At 37.2% G+C, this 24,009-nt stretch overlaps 1 protein-coding gene across 1 annotated transcript; it reads right to left on the bottom strand.

Moving 5' to 3' along the window:
• Positions 1-998: 998 nt before the first annotated feature.
• Positions 999-23,001, bottom strand: LOC139150712 (uncharacterized). The gene is made up of 4 exons (XM_070723127.1): positions 22,934-23,001; positions 21,944-22,130; positions 2,667-2,809; positions 999-2,044 (listed from the first exon to the last, which is right to left on the bottom strand). Exons 1-4 carry the CDS (start codon positions 22,989-22,991, stop codon positions 1,908-1,910), a joined length of 525 nt encoding a protein of 174 aa, XP_070579228.1. The 5' UTR covers positions 22,992-23,001; the 3' UTR covers positions 999-1,907.
• Between the last annotated feature and the right edge of the window lie 1,008 nt (positions 23,002-24,009).

The following is a 24,009-nucleotide window of genomic DNA, read 5'->3' as shown; positions in this document are numbered from 1 at the left end:
ATTTTGAGTATTTTAATCTCCCTCTTAAATTGTGTAAATGACTTTGGGGCGAATAGGCAATGCAGTATCGACAGGAAATTTTCAACGGTATCATAAACATACTCTAACTGCTAATCAAAACTTTGTTGACTGTAAACCCCTACATGGCAGTCGATATTACAACTAATCAGTTTCTGCAATGCATTTGTTTGATATCATACACTACTGCTACTCCAAATCAAACGTTGCTATGGGAAAAGATAAACAAGGACCTTATTGGTGTACTTGAATAAATGTTATTACCAACGATAAGTAATAAGAACTGTACCTTCGTAAGACTCGACTAAAACCTCAATAAATGATACACGTAAATGGATGACCGTCTTTTGTGGCACTAAAGGACGGAGGATTGCGGGAATTGTATGGCTGCCTCAGTGTTACAACGGAAACCAGTCTGAGAAGAAAAGAGGATGCAGGTTTGTAAGGCCAGAGAAAAAAAAATCTTGTTCATCGGATTTTTTGGACCAAGTTCCAGGAGCGGCGAGCGAAAATTTTTTTTTAGGCCGAAGGTAAACGCGGTTCTCTGGCATTTTTGCACAGATGCAGACAAGGCAAGATAATTGTTTCCCTTTTTACCAGAAATATCTCAGACAAGAAACACTGATACTGGTAACTGAATTCAATACTATATTTCCCAGCAATAACATAGTGTTTGCACAACATATTCTGAGTATTTCAACATTCTCTCAGAATAAAACTGAAATGTACAGCAAATCACTGAAATCCAACAATTCAGTATTGTCCTTTAATATTGTCCTGGTGGGACCTAGCATCTGAGTTTTTCATTTTACTTTGGCCCCATGTTTTGGCCTCTTTACCACTGTCTCTACACATTTTACACAATGGTCTAACAACACTGTACTGTGATCGGAGTGAAGTTATATAGTCATCATTCAGAAGGCTGTCTTGTACCCATAATAGAAACAGCAAGCTTCAAATGATACTTTAATATGGACGCAACCATGTGTTTTGTCATTGCCGTAAATTTTTATACTTTCGATGCAATTTTCATTCAATCGGATGCACCGTCCATCTGCTGTCACGATCTTGTTGAACAAATCGCCGAACGTAATATCAGGACAAACACTGAATAGCGTCTTTGGAACTAACTGTTGGCCATCACGTCGAATGTTGGCGATCAAATTAATACTCATGATGTGACATGTACTAACCTTTACAAAACGAGGAAATTTCTGACCAAATCGACCCACTTTGCGCCGTGATTCGCCAAATTCAGACGTCACAACAACGTGTTGGCGGTCAACTATTAAAGTCAAAACACATTCAAAATCCCGTGCCCGCGAAAACCCGACAAAGTGTAGGGCGCCACCAGCGGCAGTACTAAAAATATTTGTAATGCGGAAGTAAGAATTTGCCGCGATCAAAAAAAATTCAAAATATGCCAAAGTAGAAGCGGCGATTCCGATGAACAATTTATTTTTTCTTCCTGGCCTAAACAACTTATTTTACATTCAAAACATGCATTTTGGAACAAGTATTAGACACACGGTAGAATCCGAAATGCAAGTGGAGAATGGTTCTAAAGAGAACTGCCGTTGATACAAGTTTGCCTCTCAACATATTAAACACGTGGGATGAAAATGAATGGGATGGTATTTCCAATTATTAATGTATCAAACGCAGATAAAACTTAAACTTTCATAACATTACCATTGTTATAGAATTTCTTGTCCAATAATCAGATGAATAATGATAAGATTGTAGTTTGTACAATATCGAATAGCAGCAGTTGATTGGAAAATTTTATGAAAATTATCTGTATACGGCGTGTAACATTTTGAAAAATCATTCATAACTTAAACGATAGCGAAGTATGGTTGTCAATGGTTGCATGACTCGTCGGCGATCTAATACTTCATCGCATTGACATGGCCGCCCTGACCAGCGTCGCTGGCAGTGTACGGTGGTGGCTGCTGGGTGTTGTAGTAAGGACTTGATGAGGCGTTACTCGTCCCCACCATGGCAACTGGTGCGGCCTGGCCAGCTGTAAGAGAGCAGACGACCATAACTTTTATGACTTTTAAATTTTTAATTGCCAAAAAAGTCAAATATGCATTATGAGACAAATGCACACACTAACGTTATAAAATAGCTTAAATTAGGGCGCAATATGTTTCTAATGGCCATTTTCAACACGTGATTTTTCAGTTCCGAAACTATTCTCTAGCAGGCAAGATATATTAAATGTTATAATATACCTCTATATTGATGGCGCAAATACTACGATCTGATTGGTCGAGACGTGAAAATAACTGCGCTACATTCGCAGCATAGCTCTGCTGGAATAGGTACGAACTCTCCTCTAGTGAAATTTCCCTTTTATGACGTTTCACGCCAGACTTTCAATTTAACATTACGAATAAGGTAGCTGCATCAAAATGTCCAATAAACATTCACTCTATACTATCCTGGAATGAACTTTAAAAAATGCGGCATACGATATTTCATGCCAGACACCAAATAGCTGTGGAGAAAAGCATAGACAGCAGGATTGTGTGAACTGAATGTCCGTCGTATAAAGACTCTCCGACGCGCGCTTTCCCTCGAGAGAGGGAGTGCCCTGCTCTAATGGACGGGTTATCCGGTCAATAACATATGTTACCTACGGTAAACAAGAGTTGTTGTTGTTCGACCGCTATTACCACCAACAGACCAGCAGCACACACAGATGGCAACCAGTACAACGATAAAGACGATGGAACCAATCACTCCAAACGTTATGGCCATAATAAGTCCAATAGCATTATCTCTAAAGAAAAAGTCGATATTGAACAAATGCTTGTAAAACTAATATACAATCTATCTACAAGTATTGCATTCTACAATATGTGTAAAGAGTGTCGTTGAGTCTAAACTAATCCACTGGCTGATCAAATACATACTGCTGAAAGACTTTTGACAAATTACGATAGAAAAAAAATATTACCTTCTGTTTGTAAAATATGCCCAGGACAAGTGATTAGAGTCAAATGTAATAACACTTTACTGTGTAAAGAGACTTTCAGTTTTGGAGAGCAGTCACTCTACACACATTGACTGACCACAAGGGTAACAACATAAGTTTGTTGTCTGAGGACCGAGAGTTGCCCAAAAGTAGTTTGTTTTACAAGGCAGTATAGGCCGAGGGAAACAGAATGTTTTCGGCGATGCTCAGGCCACAGGGAAAACAAACTTAGTCTGTTACCTGAATATTGCCAGTCAATATGTTTTCGTAACACAACTGATCCAAATTTCTTACCCAAAAACTAACTAAGCAGTGACTCAGCTATGCATCACTCGTATCGGTCACAGATGACACTGCAAGTTTCTTTACGCGTTCAAGAATAAGCGCATGCGTAGACGGCAATTTCAAACTTCACCAGTCAATAGGAATGTCTGATAGAAGAGGTTGGTTCCGTGACAAGAAACCAATTTAACAATTATGGAATGAGACAAGAATCTCGACCGTATCCTCGATATGCACAACGATCGAGAGATAACTATCGCCCGCGTACCCATGTATACAATAACAACGACCGGCAAATATCGGACAATACGAGACCACATATTATTAGATGTTATTTGTGTGGCGAAGAGGGTCATATCCAACGAGTTTGTCGGCACGGAGTTGCTATCCGATGTTGGAACTGCGGACAATCCGGTCATAAGCAGAAATCCTGTACCTCGCGTCGCGACTAGATCGTTGGCAAGGAAGATCATGCCGGTTCAAGACAAAGGATCATTCGTCATAAACGCAATGCCTGACGATCTGTTCATGGAACATTCAACATATCACGAACAAAATTGAACAACTCAGACATTTGCTGAATTTCAATCATAATTTAGAGATTTTTTCTATTGATATCTTGTGTCTGGTTGAAACCTTTTTAAATGATATTTCTCCAATTCTGAGCTCAGCATTGATGATTTTAATTTGGAACGAAAAGACAGATCGCACAGATCAGGTGGAGGCATTGCCTCATACATCAGGTCTAATCTGTCTTACACAAGACGTAATGACCTTGAATGCGATAACGTTGAAATAATGTGGATAGAAATTAAGCCTTTCAAGTGTAGATCTTTTCTTTTGGCTGCAGTTTACCGGCCACCTGACACTACTCATACTGTAGATCTTGCTATAATAAGTAATTTTGAGCAGGCTTTTCTTGAGGGGAAGGAAATGGTAGTGTATGGCGACTTTAATGTCGATCTTCTTTCTAATCAAGGTATTAAACATTTACTTTACCAGTCATGTCTTCTGTTTAACATGGATCAACTTGTTGACGGGATTACCGCCCTGCTTCAGAGTCGTGTCTTGATCACATTTATGTTTCAAATCGTGAACATTTTTATAACACTAGTATTTGTAAGATTGGTCTATCGGATCATTTTCCAGTCCTTACCAGCCGTAAATTGAATGTTGGACTTAGAAAGTCTGGTTCTCGTATCTCTGTAAAGTACAGACCTTTTAAATCTTTTTCTGAGGATAAGTTTATCAGTGATTTGCGTAATGCCCCTTGGTATTTGCTGGATAATATTAATGACGTCAATCTTGCTTTCGATGTTTGGATCTCAATTTTTAACAATATTTGTGACTCACATTGTCCTGTTATAAATAGACGTGTTAAACGTTTCAGACAACCTAAGTGGTTAAATAATGACATTTTAAACGCTATGAAAAGGCGTGACCTTTGTCTCAAGCGTGCTAGATTAGGTTCAACTGACAATCTTTGGAGTGAATATAGAAGCAATCGCAACAAAGTTGTACATCTTATTATGCGATCGAAACTGCATTACTTCAGGAGTATTATTGTTGAAAACTCAAATGCTGCTACGCTTTGGCGTGTCTATAACAATTTGACGAATTCAAATAATTATAAGAACCCTACTTTCACATCAGAACATGTCCGTTATGATAACAATTCTGAGATTGCAAATGCGTTTAATAGTCATTTTGTTGGCCTAACTCAGAATACAGACAATCTCATTGATTCTGTGAATCTTGAAAGATTACAAAACTTTGTTCATGGTGTATTGGTTGATTTACCCACTTTTAAGATTCCTCCTATTACGTACGATTTTGTTTATTTGTCATTGTTACAAGCGAAATCTACAGGTATTGATAATGTCAATCACAAGCTTTTAAAAATTGGTGCTTCAGTAATTTCAAATCGTCTCACTCACATGTTCAATATGAGTCTACAGCATTGTACTTTTCCAAATGTTTTTAAGTGTGCAAGGGTTGTTCCCCTTTATAAAGGGACAGGCAATATTTGTGACATGTTAAACTATCGTCCTATTTCTATCTTGCCTGCCCTTTCAAAAATACTGGAAAGACATGTCCACAATGCATTGTTTGGGTACTTTTCTACTGCTAATTTGCTTTTTGACACGCAATCTGGTTTCAGAAAGAACTACTCCTGTCAAACGGCATTAATCCGTTTAACTGATGAAATTTTGAAAAATATTGATCATGGGTTTCTTAATGGCGTGATTCTACTTGACTTGTCCAAGGCCTTTGACCTTATTGATCATGACCTTTTATTGAAAAAGCTATCTTTGTACGGATTGTCTGAATGTACTGTTAACTGGTTTAACTCTTATCTGGCAAATCGCCAGCAAGTTGTTGACTACATGGGTAGTATTTCTGTTAGACATGATGTTACAGTAGGCGTTCCACAAGGCTCAATTTTAGGCCCTCTTTTATTCATGATTTTTATGAACGACATGTCTTTATTCGTTGATTCTTCTACTTTACATATGTATGCAGATGACCAAACAATGTTAGCAAAGCTTAAGGGTAAATGCATTAGTGATGTTAACGATGCAATACGAAAAGATATCACTCCTATTTCAAATTGGATTACTACGAATCATATGCGAATTAATGCCAGGAAATCGAAATGCCTTCTGATTACAACCCATTCTAAGCGCAGTCGTCTGAATGAAACTCACAGTTCATTATCTGTACAGGTTGCTGACACTTTTATTCCTCAAGTACAATGTGGTGGAATTTTAGGGGTAATACTTGATGAAACGTTATCATGGAACGTCCATATAGGTAATTTATGCAAAAAACTTAGTCAACGAATTGGTTTACTGCGCAGATTACGTCGATATATCCCTTTTGATAGTCGTATTATCTTATATCATGGTCTCATACAGAGTACTTTAGATTATTGTTGTGTTGTTTGGGGTAATGCAACGGCAACTAATCTTGACAAAGTTTATACTCTTCAAAAACGGGCGTTACGCACACTTTTTGAGTTGTCATTGATTTTCCCTCAGTGCTTTATTTTTTCTACATTCAATGTTATGTCGATTAGACAGAGAATTTTTTATTTCATGGCACTTTTAAGTTTCAAATGTATGAATGGTTATGCTCCACAATATTTATCTAATTTATTTACTCCACAAAGTAATGTTCATGATTATTTTACACGCTCTACTGCACGTGAGAATTGTCATGTACCAAGATGTGTTTTAGGCACTGGACAACGTAGTTTTCATTTCCGTGCCACGAAAGTTTGGAATTCATTACCGAGTGAAGTGAAAAATTTGACTAGTCTGTACACATTCAAATGTAAACTGAAAGAATATGTTAAAAGAAATGTTCCCCTTTAGTATACTTTTGCTTTCTTGTATTGACAGATGTATTTTTTTCCCTTTTTTCGAAAATTGTATGAGCCCCGATGAAAATTACTATTTCAGTAACTCGGCCGCTCAGTAAAAGTGTAAATAAATAAATAAAAATAAATAAATAAATAGTTGTTCAGAATTTAACCCGTTAACAGCTGTAAAACTGTTGATTGGTAGCTTGTTCTTTTTACACGTGTCAACGATGAAATGATGCATACCACATAGCCATAATTTATCGGATTACTACAGACAATTTAGACGAGGTGCATATATATATATATATATATATATATATATATATATATATATATATATACAATCTGATGACTTATACAACTGGGTAGTTCAAAGTCCGTCTTGCTTGCTATATATATATATATATATATATATATATATATATATATATATATATATATATATATATATATATATATATATATATATATATATATATATATATATATATATAAGGGATGCTGGAGAATTGATTTTACAATGTCATCTCTACAACGTTGTTTCGTGAGTCGCGAAACTCACTCATCAGGAGACTAGACTGGAGTGAATCTACATGGGTTAGACATCGCTGGTTACACAGGTGGTGGAATTTTGGTTGAGATTGACAGTTGTTGCATAACAATATATTGCTGCTGCTATGAATATTCATGTTTACGGAGAGGACTGATTTACTTCGATGGATATACCGGGAGTTACTAGTTATTGCATAACAATGTCTTGCTTCTGTGACGGCATGATGACACAAGTTCATTTCTTTTATTGAGTGTGGAACATTCTGGATGGCGGATGATAATAAATTTTTCTGTTAAACAAAGGTTGCACCGCTTGTTAGTACTGTCATATGGCTTGGCTTTGGCTAGGACCTTCAATGAGATAGTGTGCGTGATATTGTTGTTCTTTAGCGTCCAAATGTGTTTACTGAGTTCGGTGGAGTTTCTGGAGCGTTCATGTCGGAATGATGTGATGTGGTTTCTGTATCTTGTCTTGAAGTTGTTCTCTGTAAGCCCAACGTACGTTTCGGAGGTGTTGTTGTCTGACCGTGTGACTGTGGCTTGGTAGACGATGGAGGCTTGAAGGCAGTTACCGTCGAGTGGGCATGTGTCTTTTTGCCGGCAGTTGCATGTCTTGCTGTTATTGGTCTCAGTGGTATTGTTGTTGCTTTGAGGCCTCAAAATGCGTTTGTTGTGGCTGTCGATAATCTGCTTCGTGTTGTTCATGGTGCTGTAGCTGATCTTTATGGTGTTTCTGTTGGGCATTTTACAGAGCTTGTGATTTACCGGAAAACAAGATACAGAAACCACATCACATCATTCCGACATGAACGCTCCAGAAACTCCACCGAACTCAGTAAACACATTTGGACGCTAAAGAACAACAATATCACGCACACTATCTCATGGAAGGTCCTAGCCAAAGCCAAGCCATATGACAGTACTAACAAGCGGTGCAACCTTTGTTTAACAGAAAAATTTATTATCATCCGCCATCCAGAATGTTCCACACTCAATAAATGGAATTTCCCGCGATTCGCAGTAAAGCGGGAAATTATTGTCTTGTTAAGATGTCACATGCCAGTGCGGGGCCAATCAGTGATTGGAATGCGGTTCAGTACAGGTGTTGTATTGTTGTTGTGGTGTATTTATAAAGTTTTGAGAGCTATGTGATTTCAGTCTGGCAGTGCTTCTCTCCGTGCATGTTTAGTTTCTCCCGTTTTTTTCGCTCTCCATGCGTTCAGATGGCTCACCAGCAGTCAGGTTTTTCTATAGATATGCAATCCTTGAAGAGCGTGGTGCAAGGGCAAGTGCAGGAGGCAGTAGCTAAGAACAGTGATAAGCTTTTGGCGAATTTGGAAAATCTGGTGACAAGCAGAATGCAAGGGCTGAAGGACTATATCACAGCCAGCCAACGACATTTTCACAGTCGCAAATTAATGCTATCAAAGAGATGAAGTACACAGAAACGCCAGTTTTTAAGAAGGAAGGGTGTGAGGCGCAGTTTAAGTTTAACCAGAAGGTGGCGGACCATATGTCAGAAGCGCACACGCAGCTCGATTCCATTTCGCAGCAAGTAAATCCCCAAGTTACAACTGCTAAAGAGCACATCGCAAAAGGTATGGAACTTTTAGCTCATAGACAGAAATTAGTACGAATGGCCGATAAATCTGACCTCGGGTGGTTATTAGTGGAAGAATACGAGACCCACGAACTAGCTGAAGGATCTGATGACGAAAAAAGAATTTATAAGGCCGAAACTAGAGCTAACAGAAAGAAAAAAGAGCAGTTGGCCAAGCGACGCGCCAAAGGGTACAGTTCTGGAAACTTTCGGTGGAGTCCTTACCAAACCGAGAAAGAAAAGGTTAATTTCTCAGCAACTTCCAGCGGCAACCAGCAGAGAAAGTCCGGTTCATGTTTTGCTTGTGGAAAGTTAGGTCATTGGAGAAACGAGTGCCCCATCTTCAACACCAACCGGAATTCTTCTTTGGGGAGCGCAGTTGAAAAGATAAGTATTTACAGTGAATATTTGTCTTATTTTAATAGTCAGGTGTTAATTAACGATGAGGTTGGCGTTGAATTGCAATGCGATACAGATTCCGCAGATGTTCCTAGTGACGGTTTTGGTTTTTGTTCAGATTTAAATTTCCGTGTTTTGAATCAGTCATCTTCAGATACTGCGGTGTCTGTTCCGGTGGTTAGTCCCGTAGGCAGTTTAGCTAAGGCTTTGAATAAGTGGGTTGAAGCGGGAGCGAATTCCCATGTCTTGGATGTGGTTAAATCGGGCTATAAATTGCCGTTGAAAGTTACTCCGGAAAGAGTACAGTTAGTAAATAATAGGTCCGCGTTGGTTCATTCTGTTTTTGTCGATCGGGAGGTCAAAAAACTCTTGGCTAAGGGTTGCATTTCTAAAGTAGATTACCGTCCTCGTGTAGTTAATCCCTTTACTGTTGCCGTTGGAAGCGCTGGGAAGGAGAGATTGGTGCTTGACTGCAGGCATATGTTAATCTGTGTTTATTCAAGTTTAAGTTTCGTTGCGAGGATGTTTCTTCTGCGAGGCAGGCTTTTGCACAAGGCGATTTTTTGTTTTCGTTTGATCTTAAGTCTGCATATCATCACATCGAAATTTTTGAAGAGCATAGGACGTTTTTGGGTTTTGCTTGGCCTGTAAACGGAGTCCTGACATTTTTTGTTTTTAATGTTTTGCCTTTTGGCTTATCAACAGCCCCGTACATTTTCACGAAAGTTGCGCGTGTTTTGGTTAGCTTTTGGCGTAGTCAGGGTTTCAAGGTGTTTATGTTTATTGTTGACAGTTTAGGTGGCGCTGCGGGCAAAGAGGTTGCCCTTCAGGTAAGTCGTACAGTCAAAACGGACATTGGCCAGTTTGGTTTTTTACTGGCCGGTGAGAAATGCCACTGGCAGCCACAACTTGGGTTAAATTGGCTTGGTCATCGCCTGGATATGAGTGAGGGTTTCGTTTACGTTTCAGATTGTCGAATTCAAAAATTGGTTTCGTCATTGGATAGTCTTATTCAGGCTATTGCTGCGGGTAAGGTTTGTTTCGAAGCTAGGAAACTTGCTTCCGTCATTGGACAAATTATTTCTATGCAGGGAGGCATTGGACCTTTGGTTAGACTCCGCACGCGATATCTTTATACATGCCTTGAAAAGAAGGCAAGTTGGGATTCTTGTGTTTTTATCGACGCTTTAGCTGTGAGTGAATTGTTTTTTTGGATGAGCAATGTGAAGTCTCTTAACGGAACACCGTTGTCACGTGTTGATAGCTATCAGGAAATATTGTATACTGATGCTTCGTCGAGAGGCTATGGCGGTTATCTCGTTAACCAGAGTGGGCAAGAGATCAGTGGTTCATGGTCTGCCACAGAAAGTTTGAAAAGCTCCACGTGGAGAGAGTTGGAAGCAGTATATCGTGTTTTGGAATCTGTTAAAACGAACTTGGAAGGGACAAGGGTCCAACTGAAACTGACAAAATGAACGTGGCGAGAATTTTGACCGCAGGCAGCAAGGTGCCAGATTTACAGAATATTGCTGTAAAAATCGTTACATTGTGTAAAGACAGGGGAGTAAATATAACTCCACTGTGGGTGCCTCGAGAGCATAATGTGCGGGCAGATTTGCTCAGTAGGATTGATGATAGTGATGACTGGGGGTATCTCAGAGAAGATATTTAAGTATTTGGATAATACTTGGGGTCCACATACAGTTGTTCGTTTTGCTACGGATTACAACACGAAGTGTTTCAGGTTCAATTCAAAATTCTGGTGTCCCGGTTCAGAAGCTACTAATGCTTTCTCACAATTGTGGAAAGGTGATAACAATTGGTTAGTTCCTCCACCAAGTGTGATTATACGAGTTCTGAAAAAGTTGTCGTCTGACAAAGCAGAGGGAACATTAGTAGTTCCTTGTTGGCATTCTGCCCAGTTTTGGCCTTTATTTTGCCCAAATGGCAAACAGTTTGCGAATTTTGTCTTAGACTCTCGTTCGCTTCCTAGGAAGAACGTGATCGTGCCGGGTAGGGGACGAAATGGTATTTTCAGTGGTCAAACTTTAAAGTTTGATTTGCTAGCAATTCGAATTTCTTTTTGCGATGAATGAAATAATACCGTAGAAATTTATCGCAAGGTATGGTCGTATGATGATTGATTTCATGTTTTTTGCAGATCTAAAATTAGAAGAAGCAATCAAATCAGCAAGTGACGATGGGAAGTTTTTGACTCATCCTGACTTATTGGATCTGGCAAAGAAAATGCCGTTACATCTTGTATCATCAAGAAGTGATAACACCGTGAAGAAATATTTTGGTTATTTCAGAAAATGGCAGGACTTTATTCAAGACAAGGAGAACGAGCTCTTCCAGCAAATGCGGTCCATGTAGCTTTATTCATCACCCATCTCATCGAGCAGAACAGTTCGGCTAATGTCATTTCAAGTTACATTTACGCCATCAAGTGGGCTCATGAAACCAGCGGATTTTCAGATCCTACAATTCACCCTTTTGTTCAAAGTTTAGCAGAAAGTGCTAAAGTCCTAAAGTCGGTAAATCTAAGAAGGATCCCGTAACAACCGGCATGTTACAAACACTTTGTTCCAATTTTCAATCTTGCACAGATTTGTTAATTTTGCGTGATCTTACAATGATTCTTTTTTGTTTTCTGGTTTTCTCAGATATGATGAATGTAACAACATAAGATGTTGTGATGTAACCGTCAATTCAGTCCATTTGAATCTGTATATTTGTCACAGTAAAACATATCAGTATCGTCAAGGTAGTGAGTTGGTCATTTCAAAGCTTGATTCCATTGCATGTCCTTATAGTATGTTTTTGAGATACTCTGCTGTAGCAGGTATCGATTTGAATTCTTCAGATTTTCTGTTTAAGCCGATTTATAGATCAAGAAACACTTGTAAGTTTGTGTCTGGTAACAAAAAGTTAAGTTACAGTAGGGCGAGAATTGCGATCGTTTCACGCTTAAATGAAGTAGGCATAGATGGTAAATCTTTTGGCTGCATTCCTTACGATCTGGTGGAGCGACCGCTGCAGCAAATGCAGGAGTAGGGGATCGTTGTTGGAAGCGCCATGGTCGTTGGAAGTCCGAATCGGCTAAGGATGGTTATGTTGAAGATTCTCTAGCAAAAAGGCTAGAGGTTTCAAAAAGTTTGGGTTTGTAAACCATAGTGGCGCATTTGCCCGTTCTTTAGTTTGTCTAGTAAGGAAGCACCGCATCACCCATAGTATGTGTGTAGTTTGGTGTTTCTTATTTGCATAAGAGTCTGGATAAGACATGGAATTTCCCGCGATTCGCAGTAAAGCGGGAAATTGTCTTGTTAAGATGTCACATGCCAGTGCGGGGCCAATCAAGTGATTGGAATGCGGTTCAGTACAGGTGTTGTATTGTTGTTGTGGTGTATTTATAAAGTTTTGAGAGCTATGTGATTTCAGTCTAGCAGTGCTTCTCTCCGTGCATGTTTAGTGTAGTTATAAACGACATTGACTTTGTAAGGTTTAATTTTTTCCTACTGTAGTATTGAATTTTCTCATTTTGTTTAATTTTTTTTTCCCGTTATGTCAATTTTTCCATTAGGATCTTAGTCCTAATTTCCAAGATGATACCCGACATCTGTTGTGAGCATATGTAGCATAGTATTCGGGTACAGGTTTCCAGAGTTTTTCCTAATTTTTTGTATTTAGGGTTTTCTCTCTGGTTTTTCCTGGACGGCTATATGCTCTTTTTGTAGTTCACGAGTGGTTTTTCGACATCGTAGTTTGTTATTGAGCGATTTGCATGGTTTCCTTGTTTGGTCTTCCGTTTTCTTGTTTCTTTATTTAAGTCCTGTTTTTTCAATAAACGCGGGAGCTTTGCAGTCAGTAAGGAAGCACCGCATCACCCATAGTATGTGTGTAGTTTGGTGTTTCTTATTTGCATAAGAGTCGGGATAAGACAAGAAATGAACTTGTGTCATCATGCCGTCACAGAAGCAAGACATTGTTATGCAATCACTAGTAACTCCCGGTATATCCATCGAAGTAAATCAGTCCTCTCCGTAAACATGAATATTCATAGCAGCAGCAATATATTGTTATGCAACAACTGTCAATCTCAACCAAAATTCCACCACCTGTGTAACCAGCGATGTTTAGCCCATGTAGATCACTCCAGTCTAGTCTCCTGATGAGTGAGTTTCGCGACTCACGAAACAACGTTGTAGAGATGACATTGTAAAATCAATTCTCCAGCATCCCTTATATATCTCGCTCTACTTTTGTATTGAGCACTTTGTATCGGACAAGTCGAACCGCATACTTCGTATATATATATTATATATATATATATAACGAAAATGGTTTGCTTGTCAATGCAGGCAAAGTATAGTGCTCAATGCATTTCTGCAGGGCGGTAATACTGAGAATCTAGGAACTTGTAGTTGTCACTCTACAGGCTGTTTCATGCGCTAAGCAATCATCAGGAGTGATGATTGCTTAGCGCATGAAACAGCCTGTAGAGTGACAAATACAAGTTCCTAGATTCTCAGTATATATATATATATATATATATATATATATATATATATATATATATATATATATATATATATATATATATATATATAAGTGGTGCTGGAGAATCGATTTTACAATTTCATCTCTACAACGTTGTTTCGTGAGTCGCGAGACTCACTCATCAGGAGACCAGACTAGAGTGAATCTACATGGGCTAAACATCGCTGGTTCCGCAGGTGGTGGAATTTTGGTTGAGATTGACAGTTGTTGCATAACAATATATTACTGTTGCTATGAATATTCATGTTTGATTGATCAACCCCATAAAATCCGAAATAGGCAAAATCAGCAAAGAGATCCTCGACCGCATAAACATGAAAATCACAGCAGCAACCAAAATAAACCAACGGAAAAACACCTCAGCTGTAGTTGAATGGTTCAAGCTTATCAAAAACAAGGAAAAATACAACTTTATCTGCTTCGACATCGAGGAATTCTACCCATCCATCAGCAAAGACCTCCTCAACAAAGCACTTGACTTCGTCTCTACCTACGACAAGATCACCACAGATGAACGAAACATCATCACCCACGTCAAAAATGCCCTCCTGATACATAAACAACAATCATGGCAGAAGAAAAACACTACAGCATTCGACGTAACTATGGGCAGTTTTGACGGTGCAGAAACATGCGAAGTGGTAGGCAGCGTACTTCTTTCCCAGCTACAGATTAAATTCGGCAACAACATAGGACTTTACAGAGATGACGGACTAGCCATTTCAGACGCCACCCCGAGAACAACAGAAAAAATCAAAAAAGAATCTGCCTCATTTTCAAAAACAACGGACTCATCACTCCTAGTCATCAATTTAAAGCCGATTACACACAAAATGTTTTCTCTTTCCAAACTAGAAAAATGCGTGGCCACAAAATGTATCGCGCACTTCGCGTAATTTTATTTTTCGAATTCGTTCACAAATTCGCAGCGATATTTGTAAAAATTACTTTAAAACGTGATATCCTTTGGCCGGAAATCGGTAACAATATGCAATGTGGACTTCCTTTTCTATGTCTTTCTGTGATTTTCACTGAGAAATACGGTTGGCCTGAAAATGCCACGGATTACAGCAAGATTTCACAAATATATCCCCGTCTTGCGGATATTTTATGCATAAATTATTTTCAGAAAAGAATTTCAGTGGATAGGTGTACTTGCAGGGTGTCTATGGTAACAGCAAACAATCATAGCTAGGGTATCAGAAACGGAACATACGTTACGTAATGCTCGTTTTGATTGATAGAAGGCAGTCTCTGAAAAACTACTCAATGGCAATTAACCAACCATGATCTTCCATTTGGTGGTTCTGTCCAGCTGTATAGATAAATGATTACAAGACGTGAGGGCTTTTATAAGATTTTCTACATATGAAATACACCAGACGTCCGGCGTGTTCGAATGTTGAATTTTTGAGTGCAGGGCAAGGGACAGCTACAACCACCTGGACACAAGTGAAAACTACGACCTTTGAATGCTCTCATGGGATATTTCATTTTATTTTGAAGAACGATGAGTTGAATTGTCAAAATTGAAAAGTGACATAGTTCAAAGTAAAAGCAGGACATGAATTGTGTTAAGATTGTGCGTCACTGGTGGATTTTAATACTGAAGATGTATACATATTAAAGAATGACACAGGCTGAAAACGAGGTCTCCTCTTTGCTATGAAGTCCCATCCTAGAATAAAATGTCAAGGCATCAGGCCGGTCGGTATTCAGTGTGTAAATCGTACTGTTTTTGGAAGTATTAGCATCTGTCAGGATAATTTTCACACTCAAGCAAAGTGGGTAAGGAATTTGAGGTTTGGAGGCATATCGAGGCCTAAACTTCATAATCAGGAAACAGCAATTTCATGTCATTAGACAAATAAGAGATCGCTTTGAAATGAGACAGTGGACTCACTTGGAAAAGTAAAAGGACTAGCCACGAGTACACCAACCAGGGATTCACAAGTGTTTCAGAGTGCAAATGGTATACGTGCTTATCATGCGCAAAGAAATGGCGGCAAGGGTCAGAACAGACTTTATAGCCAACCTCTTCCAGTCAAAGGGACACAACGGGGCGTCCACGCGACTCTATAGGTGAGCATCGATATTCAGTCGACTCCACTTTAAATCTTACAATGTTCTTTCATCAACAGCTTCAGATTTATTATCCTATTGTTACATGCTGTAAATACCGATGCTTCAATCGGCGCAAACTTTCTACAGCCGGTTTACGCCATGTGACCTCAAAGCATACTTGGTATTCTGAAACATTGTCTTGTCCCCATGTCCCCTTTCTACGATACGCATGATGATTTTTAAAAGAAAAGGGAAGTAATAATCCTTTGGTCATACTTGATCAAGGACGCATTAGCTTCGGTTTTAAAACAAGTTTAAAATTCTACAATTATTCTAAACAAATGATAAACAAACAAAATACTATAGGCCTAACGAAATATTATAAATATATATACGAGATGAATAACATCATAAAATTTCATTTCAATTTACAAAAAGACCAAATAATACTCAGAATATAGGAAAGATTGCTAAAACTTCCACAATGAAGCACATCCACAATGAAGTATTGTCAGGCCACAACAGCACATCATGATTGTTTTCTGCGCTCTCTACCAAAGAGACCGTAAGCACTGCTTAGCTTAATTCCACCGTACTTCAATAGACTAGAATACATCATGTCTAGCGTCAAGAACAATGAACAATCTAATCTCATTTAATCGTATCGATAAAATCACACATGAAATGAACACATTTGGTCTAGTCAAGTCGCCTTCTTATCCACACATTTCTGTCACGCAAATAAAGCGGAAAGCTTGACGTCAGCAGTGTTAGACAGTGCGCATCAGTTTTGGAACACTGCAAGATGGATTGTTTGTGGGCGAGGGGGAAATAGAACACGGCCAATGCGAGCACAAGATGCTGTTAGCAAATGAACTGGAACCAGTGCTTGTCCCTATAATATTAGGCGAGCGGCGAATCCACAAAAGGGCCTTATTTTAGGAGTTTAATGTACCCACCTTACATACGGCCACATCATACGTCATTTGAAAGCTTATTATCTCTACTTTAAGAAAATTGACGATGTGGAGCTGCCAAGTAGGGCCATAACCTCCTAATTTGCATAATTAACAAGGGTACCCAATTTGCATAAATGAGATAAAATATTTGAAATTTATTGTTAACTTCTCTAACGATACGTTTAAACTATCAAGTGATATATCAAATGAAAGGTCTTTCCATGTAGAATACATAATGGATATTCAAAGAGATATTGAAATTGATTATACTGAAATATTTTCATTTTTATATGGAAAACAATATTTTCCCCTTTTGAATAACAACATTTTAAAAATTTTAACACATACAGCCACAACACACAGCCACATCATACATCATTTGAAAACTTATTATCTCTACTTCAAGAAAATTGACAATTTGGAGCTACCAAATCGGGCCATAAACCCCTAATTTGCATAATAACCACGCATACCAATTTGCATAAATGCGATACAGTATTATAAATTTATAGTTAACTTTTCTAAACATACGTTTAAACTATCGAGTGATATATCAAATGAAAGGTAGTTGCATGTAGAATACAAAATGAATATTCAAAGAGATATTGAAATTGATTTCACTGAAATATTTTCATATTTATATGGAAAAATATTTTCCCCTTTAGAATAACAATATTTTAAAAAATTTAACACATACAGTCCTATCATACAGCCACATCATACGTCATTTGAAAGCTTATTATATCTACTTGAAGAAAATTGACAATGTGGAGCTATCAAGGAAGGCCGTACCCCTTTATGTCCATAAATTACACTGGTAAGCAATTTGCAGAAATGAGATATGAAATTAGAAAATTCATTGTAATATTCTGAACACACTTTTACACTAACGAGTGATATATGGTCTGTGGTAATGGTATTTGCATGTAAAACACAAAATTGATATCAAAAGTGATATTTAAATTAATTTACGGAAATATTTTCATATTTCTGTTGAAATAAATATTTCCTCTTTTGAATAATGGTATTTTAAAAAAATTAACTAAAGTATCAATGCAACAAAAAGATCCACACGAACGACACTATTGTAGTTGTTGAAATGTAGCTCTGTAGCTGAAACAATGTGTCAGAGTAAGCTGCAGTCAAAGTAATGGCATGATTCATGATCCAAATCATTCATGTCATTTCCAGTAAATCTAGTAATTGTAGGAATTCATCATCCTCTTCTTCACCAGCATTGTCATGAGTAAAAGGGTTGCCACACTTATCGCTGCCTTGGCAGGAACAAAGGTCTGTGCAGGGAAGATTAATTCGACGCCAGACACAATTGTGACATGTAATTAGAGAAAGCAGCTCCGCAAATCGTTCATATCTTAGTTGTTTGAATTTTGTGTATGATATTGTGTATATTGTAAGTGTATATTATGTTATGTTTGGCCGTTTTATGTATAGTGTTGATTTGCCATGGCGAGACGTAACCCTAATCTACGTGTCCTGCCCTATGGGGTAGCAAGACTAATGTGACACTGCGATCCTTTGATGCTACCTTTCGAGAATAGAGTTGTCTTCATTTTTGGTGAAACATGTGCACTGATTGAATGATTGTAGGTGTTACCAATCGAGTTGTTCCACTGAAGTTCAGTTTGTTCAAGTACGGAAGCTAGAATGTCTACTGTTCGTTCAGGCTGTATTTGTGTACGCTCATTTGAATCGGAGATCGGACTGTTGTAGGTTTTGTGAAGTTTGGCATCATCGTAACGCTTATATTTCCGTTTCTTATGTATGTGATTAGGCTACGCTCACAAATAACGGTGAGAGACAGAGGAATTCGGGTTAGATTCGAAAATTTTGGGTTATTGTAGAGGGGTGCTTGGAGATTTTGATCTGCATATATGGGACCTGAAAATGTTTTGGTTCCCTTTTACTTTTTACGATTCCAAGGTTTTGAAATTAATTTAATGAAAATTTAATAACATTTAAATGTCATCCGATTGTCCAAAGTTAGTAATAATTAAACAAGATTTAGAATCGTTTGGTCGCATTTCATTACTTTTATCTCGAAATATATTGTATTCTCTATTGCCTTGTTGTTGCATGATTGTTCTAATATATCGTAATGTTTCGCGTTTAACAAGGCCCTTGAATGTTGCCGTTTGGTTTCATGAACCGCAATGTATCTGTTAGTTTTGTGTGTGTTTTGCAGTCGAGAATGTTCTCTTTGTTCCACCGATGACCTTTATAGATAATGAGGTCTAACGATATGATTTCTTGAGAAGAGCTTTCGAAAATTTGAAAGTATGATGCATTTGTTCATGTTTGAATTAATTAAGCTCGTGTTGAGTTCCAATGAGAATCATACATCGTTTCTGAATCTCAGTTAGAGCGATATTTGTTCAGTGTGTTGCTGAATTATTCTCATTTCGCCTTGTGAAATGTAATGTCGGGAATTTCTGGTAAAACTGGAGATCTCGTACCGCACCCAAATACATGACGGTAAAATTCACTGTTGACTTGAAAGTGTTGTTTTTCAAGATCATTTTCAGCATAGCTATCATGTATTTTGTTGTTGGTTGTTTGATTATGCAATCATTTTATGATCTTTCATGATTTAATGATCTGTCAACTGATTCCATTGCTTCATTGTGCGTTGTATTAGTGTACATTGAAACAATGTCTAGTGTTACCAATGTCGCATTGGCCGGAACTTTATTGTCTCAATTTTCCGTGTAAAATCTGTCGTATCTTTGATGTATGTTGTTTATTTCTTCACGATTTATTTGAGAAAATAGTCAAAGAATTTTGATCTGTCAAAGGTTGGACTGCATCATCCACTTATAATTGGGCGGCCAACGAACTTTCCTGGTGGGCGTCATTTTGTTCACTTGTATTTTTAGCATGAGGTACCAACTTGTAAGTGGTGCTAGTATTTTACTGTTAACTGGAATAATCGCCATGGCTAATTAACACTTTATATAAAGCAGCCAAACATAATATACACTGACAATATACACAATATCATACACAAAATGCAAACAACGAAGATATGAACGGTGTGTTGAGTTGCTTTTCCTTCATTATATAACAATAAATACGATAAATGAAATATGGTGCCTTCCGTCTACATATTCCACATAACTGAACTGAAAATACAGATGTAACACAGATGTAGTAACCAATGATGTCTCCATCAAAACAAGATTTTTAGAGAAATTGAAACAAAAATGACATCAATAATACAAAAGGGCCATTCAACACACAGCTATTTATAACAAGATTGGAACTAATTTGGGATAATTGGATGGTGAAGTAATGTCGGTTTAATTTGCAAATTTAAGCTCATCTGCTTTTCTTTTTACTTGTTTTTAAGAGTAACTTGTTATATTTCAACACTCAACTATAGAGCACAAAACACGTTTTAGAAAATTTGCAAAATATGAAGACCCAATTATCCCGAATTAGTTCCAATTGGTTTTATGTATTCTTGTTGTTCAGCTATATGGGAATTAGACAGGAAAAGGTTCCAGTTTGCGTATCCTTAATAAACAAAAAATCAATTGCAAAACAAATTCAGATATTTATCCCCATAACGTTAGCATTATTCGTATTTAGTACACAATATTTTGAATATTAAAAACTAGTCAAGATGTTTACGATTTAATTGAAAATATTCAATAAGAATATTTTGAATACAATTTTGGAGTTCATGATTCTATTCTACATGCAAATACCTATCATTTGATATATCACTTGATAGTTGAAAAGTAAATTTAGAGTACTTAACAATGGATTTTTGTAATTTTATATTGTATTCATGCAAATTAGGTACCCGTGTGCATTATGCAAATTAAATCATTACAGCCCTATTTGTCAGCTGCATATCGTCATTTTTCATGAGGCAGAGATAATAGATTTTCAAATAATGTTTGATGTGGTTGTGTGATGCGGTTCTATGTGTTAAAATTATTAAATATCGTTATCAAAAGGGGAAAGTATCTAGTTCTACATTAGTAAGAAAAAACTTTAGTAAAATCATTTTAATATCTCTTTGGATATCCATTTTGTATTCCCCATGCAAATACCTTTCATTTGATATATAACTCGATAGTTTAAAGTATGTTTACAGTAGTTAATAAATTTCTAATTTTTATCGCATTTATGCAATAGGTAGCCATGTAAATTATGCAAATTAAAGGCCACGTCCGTATTTGACAGCTCCACATTGTCAATTTTCTTGAAGTAGAGATAGTAAACTTTCAAATAACGTATGATGATGCTGTACGATTTGGCTTTTTGTGTTAAAATTTTTTAAATATTGTTATTGAAAAGGGGAAAATATTTTTTCAATATAAATATGACAATATTTCAGTAAAATGAATTTAAATATCTTTTTGGATGTCTTTTTAGTATTCTACATGCAAATACCTTTCATTTGATATATCACTCGATAGTTTAAAAGTATGTTTCGAGTAGTGAATAATAAATATCTAATATTAATCGCATTTATGCAAATTGGGTACCCGTGGGACTTATGCAAATTAGGGGCTACGGCCGTACTTGACAGCTTAATGTTGTCTATTTTCTTCAAGTTGAGACAGTAGGCTTTCAAATGATGTATAATGTGGCTGTATGATGTGGCTGTATGTGTTCAAATTTTTAAAATATTGTTATTCAAAAGGGTAAAATATTTTTTTCAGTATTAATATGAAAATATTTCAGTAAAACCATTTTAAATATCTTTTTGGATATCAATTTTGTATTTTACATGCAAATACCTTTCATTTGGTATATCACTCGATAGTTTAAAAGTATGTTTAGAGTAGTTAACAATGAATTTCCTAATTTTATATCACATTTATGCAAATTGGATACCCATGTGAATTATGCAAATTAGGGGGTTATGGCCCTACTTGGCAGCTCCACATCGTCAATTTTCTTGAAGTAGAGATAATAAGCTTTCAAATGATGTATGATGTGGCTGTATGTAAGGTGGGTACATTAAGTGTGAAAAATAGGTGAGCCTGCCGCTCGCCTAATAGAGTATTTAATGGTCAGAGTATCGTCGGTTTATGAGATTACAAATCAAAGCTTCTTAAACTCGGATGAAGTATACGCACGCATGACGTGTAAATAACAGCTCAAATTTAAAAAGCACTCACCCTACTTCCCCATCAGGTGAATAGTCATAGCTATAACTATCATCATCGCCATCGTAGGCATGCGTCACATAGCTGTTCCAGTCACAACAATAAGAGTACACACTGCTACCACAGCAGTACCTTTCGTCGTCCGAGTCCCAAATGGACGATGGGCAATCCCAATTACTGCTACAATAACCCTGTGACTCTGAAAACAATAGGAAATAAACATTGATTAAAAATACTCATTTCACGTCTTGTGTAAAACAGGTAAACAGTGCAAGTAACACGTGTCATATTGGTGGAAAATCACGATAAAAAGACAGATATTACATATCAAGACACAAGGAGAATCTCCAGAAAGATTGCAGAATATTAAAAAACAGTGATAGCGATGGTAACAGTCGCACACAACTGTCACAGTTGTATACGCTAAACGGGCCATTCTATACTCTCAAGTTTTATCTGACAAAAAAAATTATTTCAAGGGTCCAAATGAGATAACATTTAATTTGATATTTGTGTTTACATGTATTTGTTAGTTGTGAGCAACTAGTTGGGCACACACACGTTCAGATATGAACAATGAGCCTCGAGTTTTTTATGAGAGGTCCTCTAACAGCGCTATCCCAAACCGTACCCCTAATGACCCCGTAGGAGAAATAAGGCAACGACATTGTGTATCAACTAACTACAGCCCTCGTCACTCCGTGAAGTTTATGTCTGAAAATCCGAAAACGTTCACGAAAAAGGTATACACGTCACGCTATGCACTGTGTACTATTTTGCAACCGACTGTTGATGCTCCATGTCCCATTGAAAGAAAACGTTATACGTGGTATGATTTTCACAATTTTGAAAACCCACCTTGAAACTTGTGTCCAATCCTCGACAAAAATTAAAGTCAACACGAAAAGTTGTGACAAAAATCGCGTAGTGAGAGAGTGCGTCACATTTTGGTGACAGGTATTAGGAAAACTATAATAGACTGTTTGAAATATTTTATCATACCTGTAGACAGAAATAAAATCGATACCGACAGAATACAGAGCTTCAAAATGGCGTCCATGTTATCAAGGTAGGTCTTTGCCTTGTACTGAAAGGTAAGGTGGTCAAATGATGGAGGTTCATTATACACGTGACCAGCAAGTCTGACGAACCGTTGTACGCATTCTGATGCCATTAGCCAATACAATCTAACTAACTTTATTTGATAACGGCAGACCTTACATTTAGATTACAGTTTTGGACCAATTGCAGACCCGATTGCTTCGACAAAATTATAACTAAAATGGTTTGTTTAGGGATGACCAACAACACATAAAATTGCATGACTAAGCCGTGCAGTGCCAGTGATGACGCAGGCGAAACTGTTCATGGTCAAACCACGGTTTTATTATAAACTGTTGATCCACTTCTGTATACTTCATTGTTAGAGACTGGTCTGTTCTTCAGCCTGGGGGGGGGGGTGGATTATTTTTTGCCGACGTCAAAAAGTGGCTGACCCTAAGCTATTCCATCTTTTGAAAACAGGGTGACCCCCCTATTCCAACTTTCAAAAACAGGGTGACCCCCTGCGTGCGACAAAGTCAAACAAAAGATGGAATATAAATTCAATAATTCAGTATATATATATATATATATATATATATATATATATATATATATATATATATATATATATATATATATATATATATATATATGATTTTTTGGTATATTGTAAACAGTCACTCTGTGTTTTAATGAAATTGTTGTCATATCTTGTGAGATAGGAACTTAAAAGTGTCAATTCTAAAGTTTGGATACAGTATTTTGAACGAGCTGTGAATGTTTTCCACACTTTTTATGCATAACCAGAAGTCTAGAACTGTTTTGAGAAAAATGTAATTGTGAAATATTAGTGCATGTTGCTTTCTACCACTGAATTCTCATAGAGAAAACAGAAAAGTATCAGGAACTTGTCATGCTTTTCATATGAACTGCAGATTTCATAATGATTAGTACACTTTGCAAAACAGACTTTCAATTTACAGACATCAAGATATTTTTGACACATATCTCTGATATATTAAAGTACTGCGCCC

Source organism: Ptychodera flava, chromosome 14 (assembly GCF_041260155.1).
Source record: "Ptychodera flava strain L36383 chromosome 14, AS_Pfla_20210202, whole genome shotgun sequence".
NCBI lineage: Eukaryota > Metazoa > Hemichordata > Enteropneusta > Ptychoderidae > Ptychodera > Ptychodera flava.
Note: the sequence above shows the minus strand (reverse complement) of the source record. Positions and strands in the feature narration are given on the sequence as shown.